We start from the raw sequence: 12,035 nt of genomic DNA, 5'->3' as shown, positions 1-12,035 counted from the left end.
ATAGCAACACAGTGCAAAATACAACAGTGCCAGTAACACAATATGCCTTCAAGTTCACAAGAGTTCACTAGAGCAACAAGAGTTGCCTATAATCTTGGAAAAACATACTTGATGTGATAATGTTTCTGGAGGTTTAGTTGTAGTCACACAGCTAGAGAAAATAGTCACTGTTAAGCCTGGTATATTGATGAAAAAGTGTAGCCCAACATGTTGCTTGACACAACAATTTGTCGCCAAAGCATAAGCTTAATGTTCTCCATTCTGCCTCTTCTTTCCCTTTCCCTGACTGCTGCTACAGTAGGTAAGTCTGCCTTGGGCATGTCCTGTGGACATGACCTGTCCCTGAGTCTCTGTATTCCCCTCTGTCCTGTCCTGCATTTAAGCTGCTGGAGCACTCCGTTCCTAGCACAGACCTGCTCTGTTTTAAAAGCAGAAAGACTGCCCAAAGGACAATACACAGCACACAATACAAGATTATGAGAAGATTTAACCTTAATTAGGCCGTACACCACAAAAAAATATAAACAAAACATGGGATTAAAACCCCATGTCTCAGTGATTTCCATAAAATAGCAGCTGTTTGTGCTGCAAATCTAAGCCATGATTATCCTAGAGGACACATTAATGCCCCTGGGTGTCAACAATACAAAAATAAAGATGCAGAATTGTATACACAAAAAGGTTATACTACAAATAATATAAAGAAGTTAAAGATGCAATACAAATTTGTTAATTGTGGGGAAATGTACCAATTCACTAGATATTGTCATGTTTCATAGTGCCAAATTCTCTGAAAGCAAAAATAATTGCCACCATTAGGCTTTGTTCAGCTCTTCCACTTTTCCAGGCACCGTTGTTCCCAGAGATGACACAGTGTGTTCCAGAACATCGACAGAGACAGAGGCCTGACTTGCAGACATCAAAACAAAAAGCTGGAGAGGATGCAGGCCGCCCTGCCTGTAGCTCTGCTGTCTCTCATCTGTAGAACTGAAGCCATTTGGCCCACAACCATCATCTTACAGGGCAGTGCAAACCGTTAATCCCCAGACTTCGAACGTTGGCTCATTAAAACTATTCGTTACAGAAGGAAACGCAAGCCTTCCCAAAATGAAAGTGGAGCAGACAACCAAGCTCCCACAAGCAACAGCCTATACTTTATCGTACGACTTGTAGATGGGATATTTTCGGTGTGTGAGTGACACCATAGTGCGACGGTGCATAAATTAGGCAATACTGCATTTGCATTTATAGGTTTTAATGTGTTATTTGACATGCTGAGATATTTCTATCGTAGGGGTTATGGTCCTTCAATTGCAGTTGCAGACTGTGGCACATAATGCACACGGCAAAATCCTGCGTTTTAATTTAACTCTGAGAGGGGTCCATTTTTACAATCTCAGCATTTTGAGGATTTGTGTGATATAATGTTTGGATTGTCTCAGTGGAACATCAGAGTTGATCGGTTGACGTTGACTACCATCCAATAGGCTACCCCCCAATTAGCAAACTCATAGAGCAGTATCATATTTTGTTGCTGTCGGGTGGAAACCTTGTATGTCCAAAACCATTCCTTTTTTTAGTAGCCGATCTACTAGAAAAGTGTGCTCCTCGGAGCACAGGTCTCCACCAGGCCGGGTTGCCTACCCAGGGCCCGCTAACTTTGGAAGGCATTCATAGCCAATTGGAATGGGATCTGAAAAATCTGATACGTCTTGATCACACGACTCCAGAGATAATGTGTACCGATTTATGTAAAAAGTTGGAATATGGAGATTCAAGGTTTCTGCTATGGAATTGTACAAATAGAGGCAGGGATGCTTAACTCAAAACGACAAGTGAACATTTTGTGCCGGGTATTTTTCTTGTACATGTCACTTTGTAGGCCTACTGAGCTAGAACCTTGTCTGAAACAGGTAATTTCCTGTGTTGACAGGACAGAGGAATTGAAGAAATGTAGGATATGGGAGGAGAAAAATGAGACATGACCTCTTTTTCTCTACACATGTGCTGCCCACATCTCTAACCTTTGAACCCTTTTGGGAATACCATGCTTTGTCCTTGGGATGGTTAGCTCCACCCTCCTGTCTCATGCTGAATGGAACTGGGCTAATGAAGCATCCGCGGATGGGAATAGTGGGGACCTACCCCATACCCTAAACATTGTTACCCCTTTCAAAATTACACCCAGTAAATCTCTAGAGTGGTCATTATTTCTGAGAAACTGACATCTCAATATGATCCTAATTCCTCCCTGACCTGTGAATGCTGTAGCGTTTCATTCTGCCAGTAGGTGAACTGCATTATTGTGCAGTGTATAATGAGGTGATTACTGTGATCTTACTCTGAATGAAACAGAAATTATGTCGGTCAGAAATTATAACCTGCCTACTCTGTGTGGAGTTTGCATGTTCTCCCCGTGTCTCCTAGGGTAGTTAATACCCTCACAAAAACATGTAGTAATCCTGGTCGCTATATCGCCTCCCCCATGACAGCCGGGGCGCCTGATGGAGGGGAAGGGAACTGGTTGGAATAACGTATTCCTTCCACACGCTACGTCCTACCGGGGAAACTCCACCCTGTCAGGTGACAAGAAGGTCAGTTGGCTCTCGTGCATTGAAGGAGGCATGAGCTCGGCCCTGGTCTCCCTAGGCTGTGGGGGGAGTGTAGCGCCCAGGATCATTTAGAAAATTGGCACGGGAAAAGGGTTACAAAATCGTGGGATAAAAAAGAATATTGGTTTATATACCTGTACGAACAAATTATACCACAAGTATATCAAGTTTCTGGGTGGCGAACCAATGACCTTCTGACAACCCACAAAGCTTATGATGAAACCTATAGTCTAAAAACAATTGATCATTGTTTGGTGTGGTGTCTTAGTCACAAGCAGACAGTCGTGTGACAGGCAAAGTATGGATAATCCAACTTTAATGCTTTATTCTAGTGACCAGAACTCTGGACTCCTCATTAGCTGGAGCACAGCCTGCCCTGAGGTACTCATGCAGCCACCTGAGCCTGCTTGTAGGGCCCTTTCGGCTATTCCTAATGGGCTACTTCATTGTACGACCTTGTAGTTCGAAAAAAATAATTTATTTTTATTTTAAAATGCTGCTCCAAGTATAAATAATACAACAAAAAGGTAGCCAGGCCATCCATTACAGGATTCTTTGAGTTTGAATAAATGTGCTGTGATGTTAAAACAAAACTTTTTGGGGCGTTAAAAGGTTACGGCTCTATATTCTGATAGTAATCATTAGTGTTTGTCCAGTAACAGGGGTCTCCCTCTCCAGCTCTTAAAACTAAATATTTTCAGGTGTGTCACCAATTTTATCCAATCAGGAGAGAGAGCCTATTTATAAGCATCAATTTTATAGTGTTCCAATTCACATATTGTCTACTAAATAATACTAAGGGTGGCACTATTAGCACTCAATTGAAACATGCAAACTTTGAACAGGCATAACTCATGAACAGTTTGACCTATAGCCATGAAACTTGATTACGCGATAAGTGTCTCAGGAGAAACAACTTTGCCTCTTATGACCTCTGACCTTTAGATCTGCCATTTGAATTGTAGGAAAAGCTGTTAAAATCTCCTCCTGGGAGTTTTGAGCAAACTGCACGAAACTTTCTACACACAAACTTTGGACCGATATCAAAAACAAATCGTGGTGAAAAGTTTGTACATGCGTATAAATATTGCAGTTTTATGAAAACCACATTGTCGCTATGACAAAAGTTATCCCTCATCTAAAATTTGAAGATTTAGTTGACCTAAACATAATAATGTATAAGGCCCAACATAATAAATTTCCACCCTGCATGCAGGAGCTGTTCGAAAAGAGAGACTCAGTACGAAGGGGGACAGTTGTATTTAAGAGATCAAACGCAAGGACCAACACAAAAGCTAGATGCATATCTGTAAAAGGGGTAAGTTTATGGAACAGCTTGGATAAAGAACTGAAAATGTGCACATCAGTCACAAAAAAACAAAAAACAAAACCAAGGTCATAAATAAATATAAAACATTATAATAGAGTATCCTAATCATAAATAAGAACTAGTATACTGTCGGATAAGGAAATACATAAGTAGCTCTAAATATAGATTCATGCATTTATTATTAATAAATGTATTTTATCTACCTAGTAATGAAGTGTAGTGTAGTTTGGTGTAGTTTTTTTGTGGCAATACTTTTATATTGCTACGTGATGCTACACCAGACTAGATTGATACTGTATTATTAATGAAAATGGATTAAATTTAAATGTCCTTTTTGCTGCTTTCTTTTGTTTGTCTTTTTTATTTTTTGTTCTTTTCTTACCTGGATTAGTAAACATATCAAGTGTTTTTCAGTTTTGTTAAATCAAATTACGAAACTATGTTCATTGATCTGTTTTGATATTTGATTTTGTATTTAAATGGGGTAGGCAAAATAAGCTTTACCTTCAGCCTACACCATTTTAAGGTGCTTTACTGATATATACTGTACTATAGCCTACTTGTTTGTCTAAAATGGAATACCGAAATAAACTAACCTAAACCTAAAAGACCTCAGCACTCTGCTCAGTAGTTTAGAATGCTCATTTATTAATTGCATGGTCTTCTTTCTCTCTATTTTGTTTCTATGGCTTATTGCGCATATCACATGTTGCGTTTTGCATTCCTTGGCCCCCATATTGCTGCTAGCAGCTATATGTTTACATTTTTATTTGTTGAAGGGTGTTTTTCACTTAACACCCTTTAACACCCTTGTTTTTCACTTAAAACCTTTTAAAATTGGTGAGAGGTTGTATGATTTGTTCATGTCAGTGTCAGTCCACATCCCAGACTTTTCCATTCAGACTGACAAGTGACAATCTCGATACAGTCATATTTTAAATTCCCTTCATCTAATGCATAATCATGTGTAATTTGTTGTGAGGATATTTAATAATGATAAGATATAACCCAGTTTAGATAATGTGCTGCCATTCATCATAACTCAAATTATTACATTCCTGCTTCCACCTAGTGGCTATGATGTCGAATTACAAGTATTACATAGATGGTGTCCCAAGCCCTCACTGGCCTGCTACTCCCTGTTTCATTCACACGAGGTCAGCAGCATACACAAAATGAAAGTACCGGTATCTAGTTTTCACTCATGCCTGAATGTTTTGCAATGAGTCAACACGTGCGTACTTCACCTCAGTGTGAGTGAGACGCCATTTTTGAAGGGCTTACAATAACATGTCTACCTACGTGTTATTTGAAGTTTATTTCAAATAAGTTTATTTAGAGTTTGGTCATGAGGGTAATATAAAGAGATATTGGTTGTAGTCACATAGTGGAACCATTTGCCAATTATTTGTGTCATTATTTTTCATGAGTGAAACCAAGAAATAAATACATAAATTAGCCTCATATCCACATTGTCCTGGGTTTTCATTCCTGATTCAGGGTATAATGCCATGAAAATAAAAACCAAACTCCCTTTTTGCTTGTTACCTGCCAGGCTATAACCAGAAATGACCCCCCCCCCCCAAAACGGTTTACTGTACATATTTTTCTTTTTGATTACAACTGTTTATATGATGTTTTTGCATAGTATTATATATTTATCTGTCACTAAATGTTTCTATGAATTAAATACACAGTGGGCTACCCCAATGGAAACAAGCCATAGTATGCTTTCTTGGGTTCAATACTTTTAGCATTGTGTTTGTATTAAACTGTACTAAACCCTACTTTTTTGCAAACTGTTAGATAAAGTATTCAATCAATCAATCAATCAAAACCATTGACTGTAAAAAAAAAAAAAGAAGAGCCTTACTCTTTTAAAAAGTGTGAGTCTTATCTTTGGGCCACACCTAATACATTGATTGCAGGTTACACTGAATCAGAAAGCAGAAAGACATCTTATGAATGTCTGCTCCAAACAAACTGAAACTGGTATCTAGAACATGAATCTAGAACCTAATTTCAACAGGAGGAAGAGCACAAGGCACACAGTTAATAACAACTGGAACCCATGTTTCTGAATTTGTACAGCAGCCTATGTTGTGACATTACTTTGGGTGAATGTCAGTCAGACATGTCACAGGCCAACTGTCAGTCTCAAAATTGCATCTGTAGCCTACTAGCCTACCAGTTTAGAAGTCAAAATGTGTGCAAATGTTGCTGCAGATTTGGGGAGTGGCAGCAAAACATGAGGAATAATTACAGACCTAGTATTGCATACAAACATTTTGTGACACGTTGCTAACATTCATCAGATTGCTTCATTCATGTATTGCACTTGATGGAACTGCTGAGCCAGTCTAGCCTACTTTCTCTTAACCACATGAACCCTAACATCCCTTTTCATCGAATTTTTGAGAAGGAAAAAAAACAGATCTACAAGCTTAAGACGTTGAGAGCTTGTAGACTGGCTATTTTCATTCAAGATATTTTGTGTCAAGGGAAAGGGAGAAGACCAAATATGACCAATGACAATACTATATGTACACTACAACTACAGCATGAGTTTAAGTGTTTTAAATTATCATACGTATATAAAACAACCATGAATGCAATAACTAATGTAAATAACACACAAAACTATTGGTCTAGTCTAGTCCTTGTAGTTTTCACTAATTTAAACGGTTGCCATCTTGAGATAAGTGAAACATGGTGTGTAGACAGTTACCTATAAGTGAACTTAGTTAGAACACCAAGTTCTATGAAAAGATATTGCTCATAATTGCTGCTGCATATCTTGACTTCAAAGTAAAGTATATACTGTATTCCTCAGTTCCTGACTGTGGTCAGAATGGAATCTGCCTGTATTCTCGCATCAACATGCCAAACAACACCCAGTCAACATGGAGAAAATGGTGATGTCATAACTGTCATCTCAGAGATCTGTAATACAGCTGTAAAAATGACTCCTTGGCAAGGAGACGAGGTATAAACGGTAGAAGGAGACAGGATAAACAATATCTCCTCGACATTACTGTAGCTTATGGTGAGACATCAGTGGCAAAACATGTTTTCCACTAGTGGTGTCATGCCTGCCTGCTGTGAGGCAGCAGGAGTATTTATAGTATGATAATGAGCATGTGTCCTTAAAGACCACGTTGTCAAGTATCATAGGCCCACAGGAGGGGTACCATAGTTCCTGAATTCAAATATATAAGGCAAGGGTTGCAAAAGCAATGACTGACTTACAGCATAAATGGTTAAAGGGACATATTTGAAAGGATACACATTCCACCCAGAATGTGTGTGTGTGTATTTATATATGAATAAAACATCAATAAATAAAAACTATAGCAGGTTTGAAAAAAAATTGGTTTATTAAGACACCAAAAGGGCCTGAAAACTCAGGAACATTATAAAATACTCCGTTACGAAGCAGTCGGTTATTTTCTTTACAGTGAGAAACAAAGAAAACGCTCAGAACTCCATGTCGGAATTCAGAAGGTGTAGCACCACATAGTAGTGTTGTGTGATGGCGGACCTATTTCCCAAGCATTACAAACAAATGGTATTCATTACACATTGCCAAACCCGGTGAAAAATAATTCGATTCCCCAAATGCCCTCCCCCACAGGTCCGATGATATTGTGTGTCTTGTCTTCGGTTTTCTGAAAGAGAATCCAAGCTGCCGTCGACAGTGTCATAGTCATAGTTCGTTTGGCCGTTTGAAAAACAACAACCTCGACATCAAACAAAAACTGGGGAGCGGTACATGTTTCTCTTCCTATCCTTTTCACAGTTGGCAATGTAAACAAAGCTAATGCTTTGACGGGCAGGAAATGTCTGGCTTCCATTTGAATTGACTACACAGCCATCGACAGAATGGGTAACCCCCACCACACAGACGACGACGACAACAACAAACGACCCACCAAGGAGATGTTCAAACATAAACAATATGGCCAACGAGCCGGGTGGCTACTCGCCAGCTAAATCCAAGGCTAACCTTAGCTGGCTGCTGTCGGCAAGACTGATCCATTTAATAAAACATAGCTACCAAACCAATGACATTTAATTGTTATGCTAGACATTTTTGTTTAAAAAAGAAAAAGGGGAGAAAAAAAGTCCCACTTTAGTCCAAAACGATATCTTGGCAAGGGAGACATCTAGACATGACAGTCAGTTCAATGGACATCAGCACGGCACATTGTCTGCGGCATTTGAAAAATCCCCACAGTCTGCGGCAGAAAACTGCAGCCTCCTGACGGCTTCTTTTATAAGATTTCCAGACAAAATTAAATCCTGAAGTAATTGGTGCGGATCGTCCTCCTCGACGTCGATCCTTTTCCTGTTCCACGGTTTGATATGGTCCCACTCCTGGTCGCCCGGCATGTTGTACGGACTGGCTCTGTTGCTCCGTCCGCGGGTTCGAAGCCGCATACAACAGCCGTTTCGTGGTTTCTGCAGCGACGCTCCATTGTTGTTGATGTTGGTCTGTTTGACGTTGTTGCTACTGCCGTTGTTGCTGCTACTGCTGAGCCCGTGGAGACACGACATCGTCTTCTGTGTGGCACTATTGTTGTGAAGCTGCAGTGCCTCGCCGATTTTCGTGACCAAAGCGTCCACTTCTTTAGAATCGACGGTTACAGATTGCTCCAGAAAGATGTAGTTCTCCTTTCGACAAGGCATTTTCGAAGATTTTCTAGACTTCGGCGATGTCTGTTGACGTTTTAGTCGATATGAATGAGAGCGTCGTGCCGCTGCGTCCTCTCACCACGCTGCTCAGCAGTAAGCAAGCTCCTACCGTTGATTTGTAAACAATGGGTGACGCGTAACGGACCGTACCATATGAGCCAGGGGAGGGATTAAGTGTCGTTGAAAATGTTACGTAAGACGGCACGCGGACTGTACAACCCATCAATTAAGCATCGTCGATTCTAAGTTAAGCAAGCGTTTTGCAAACCATTTTTATATATTTAGTGTTTTGCAAGTGGTATTTTGTTCACATCCAGATTCAAAGTGTTTCCCCAATCAGACGCCATCTTGGAATATTCCACCCAACTGCACATTACATAACTCACAACTGTCTGCTGTCTGTCTAGGCAAAACTAAACAATATATACAATGAAAAATACACATTTGCGTATTTTCACAGCAGTATTAAACTGCTTTCATAAACCCACATTTCACAAATACCCAAACACGCCCAATAAAGTGATCATACAAAGTAGTAATTCATTCCATACCATACCACAGTAAACTGGTATCTATGCATTTCTCCTCCGTGTTCAAACAAACAAAAATGTTACTATTGATCCCAGAGCCGATAATGATTTTTGCAGCGTTATTGTAAAAGCACATTAACAAATTACAATGCAAGAGGTGCAGTAAGTGGCGACAGTATCATTAAAGAAATAGACAAATAACAGCAGTGCACACTCTGTTCCAAATGCCTATTGATTTGTCAATGTTATGCATATTATATAACATAGTAGCCTACCCCCCCCCCCCCCCCCCACACACACACACAAGTGCATACATACATTGATTGATTGATTACATAACCATAATATAATAAAATGTTTTAGTATAAATGTATGGCAACAATAACAAAAGTCTGAGCTGGTCCCACCCATGCATTAGAATTGCAGCATCTATTATGTGACAATAGGGGGAGGGGGACATGTCTGTGTGGTAGAACATGGTGTACATTTATGATTTCTTACTAAACCTGAATGCACAACTCAAAGGGTGAGAGCGCCCTCGTATCCAAATAAGGAGCTACTATCATATAGCCACGTGGTGTTGAGCCAATCGGAAGACCGCATGAGCTGAAAACGTGTTCGAACTGCAGGAACAGTGTGTATCGCAGTGAAATAAGGACACCAGCCGGCAGCCGGCAGCCATGTGCATTTCTCTATTCCTTTGCGTGTCTTTTGTGTGTCCCCTGTTTATTTCCTTGTGAATTCAGGGTCTCTCAGCTGTGAAAACCGGGGTCTATCGCATTCACGAGGAAATGAGCAACCTGGAAACTAGGTCATACTTCCTCATGCTTTCCTGCATAATATGACTCACTGTGGTAAATAACTAGCACTGTTCAACAACAATTCCTGTTTATCTGCCGCTACAGCTGCTTGGTCAGATGATTTCCCTGTCCACTAACTGTTTTTGCCTCAATATTCCTATCATCAGATCCCATCTCCCTGAAAGAGAGGATGAGATATGGACGAGGTTAAGGAAACATTAGGGAAACTGTGTGTTGCAAATACGTATTCAGCTGTGGAGTCAACTTTGGTAAGAATTGGCAGGCTGCCAGCAGCAGGGGTTCAGCGAGTTTTGTTGCCTCCATTCAAAGACTGGGGGGCCATAGGCCATTTATATACAGCCCCTTTCTGTCTCTTGTACACAGGCACACCCACTCTCCAGCAGGAATGTGAGGAGGCTGCATTTAGTAAAAACAACATTGGATGATGTGCATTGTACAGATGATTGGATTGTGTATTTCATGAACACATGCACAAACAGTCAAACACACCATCAACTGATAATTTATTCTATGTGGACGTGTTCCTGAATCGGAGGGAAACGCATTAAACTATCACAAAGAACAGATTCTCTATTAACTCAATAAGAAACTCAATAGACACTTTTCCACAAACTACGATATCTGTCAGAATGGCAGTAATGTGGCCATAACTACCAGGAATATAAATTATATTGTATTAATCACACATTGATCTAATAATCTATAATCCCCACTAAGCTATTCTATCATTCCCACTAAGCTATTGGAGCTAAATAATATTGGTTACACATATCGTCTCTCCCATATTTTCTCTCCCACACATGCTCATACTATACTGCATGTGAGAAAACATTGTTGTGTACTGTACATAAGTTGGTAGCCAATCATATCGTGTTCACGGTTCGACCAATCCCCAGCCTCTTTGGCCATGTGAGATAGATAAAGATGACTGTGAGGTTTCTAACAACCTCTGGGGCATGGTGACGTGACTGTTTAGTGTTCAAGTTCAACACATGGCAATGGCTATCAATGCAGGCTCCCTGACTGTCCTGTAAGGGGAGCCTGTCCTGTAAGGGGAAACACTCGTTTGTGTGTGCATGTGTGTGTGTGTGTGTGTGTGTGTGTGTGTGTGTGTGTGTGTGTGTGTGTGTGTGTGTGTGTGTGTGTGTGTGTGTGTGTGTGTGTGTGTGTGTGTGTGAGAACAGTGTGTTCCACACTGGCAGTAGGGCCAGTGAATGTCAATGACATTGCTGATTGTGTTTGTATGCAAGTGATCACACATAATGTCTGACCTTCACTGTTACTTCAAATACAGTGAAATAGGCTACTCATCCAATTTTAACGTGCTCAGTAGCTTTGAATAACTAACTGTTACAGTACAAGTAAGACGCGCGAACGCGGTAAGCGAACGCAAAAAAATTAAAAAAAGAATGAAAAAAAATATTTAAAAAAAAAGTAACCAATAAAAAAAAAATTAAAAAAAAAAAAAAAATCTGCGTTAAAAGGAGCATCTTAGAAAAATACAAATTCCCCAAAAAAAAACTTGGAATGTTTTTGAACAATTCAACAAAGTGTTTGAAGTGCCTGTTTCACCCACTTCCGGGGGGCGGAGCCAAAATCCGAGCCCGAAGTATTTGTTCGTCGACCCCCACTTAGGGGGGGTAGAAAAAGTTTGGGAGCGATTCGGGCACTTTTCATTTAACATGGGGTTTCAATGGGGAGTTTTTAGGAGCCTTCTCCGGGGCGTGGCTTCCGGGGGAAGGGGCGGGCTTAAACGCAACCTTGACAGGTGTGTTCAGTTTTCAAAGACCTTTCATTTGATGTATGGTACGTCTAAATTGGACATTTACTTATCTCAGAGGAGCTGCACACAGACAGAGACACAGTGCACACAGAGACACAGAGACACAGAGAGAGAGAGACACAACCCAAGCAGGGTTACATAGTAAGCTCCACTTGGTCGGAGGCGCGGCTTCTCCCGCGTTCGCAAAAAGGTCAAGGTGATTTGTAAAACTTACAAGGATACGTTTTGACAAGTCTCGGCAGATAATGTTTTCCAGCAGATTTG

The 12,035-nt window shown here is 40.4% G+C and overlaps 1 protein-coding gene across 1 annotated transcript; it reads right to left on the bottom strand.

Moving 5' to 3' along the window:
- Positions 1 to 7,296: 7,296 nt before the first annotated feature.
- On the bottom strand, positions 7,297 to 8,719 carry gbp (glycogen synthase kinase binding protein). Its single transcript, XM_080425546.1, has one exon. It carries the CDS (start codon positions 8,629 to 8,631, stop codon positions 8,137 to 8,139), a length of 495 nt encoding a protein of 164 aa, XP_080281672.1. The 5' UTR covers positions 8,632 to 8,719; the 3' UTR covers positions 7,297 to 8,136.
- Between the last annotated feature and the right edge of the window lie 3,316 nt (positions 8,720 to 12,035).

The sequence above is a fragment of the Gymnoscopelus braueri genome (genome assembly GCF_963280865.1).
Source record: "Gymnoscopelus braueri genome assembly, chromosome: 4".
Classification (NCBI taxonomy): domain Eukaryota; kingdom Metazoa; phylum Chordata; class Actinopteri; order Myctophiformes; family Myctophidae; genus Gymnoscopelus; species Gymnoscopelus braueri.
The sequence above is the reverse complement of the archived record's forward strand: the minus strand, read 5'-3'. Positions and strand labels throughout refer to the sequence as shown.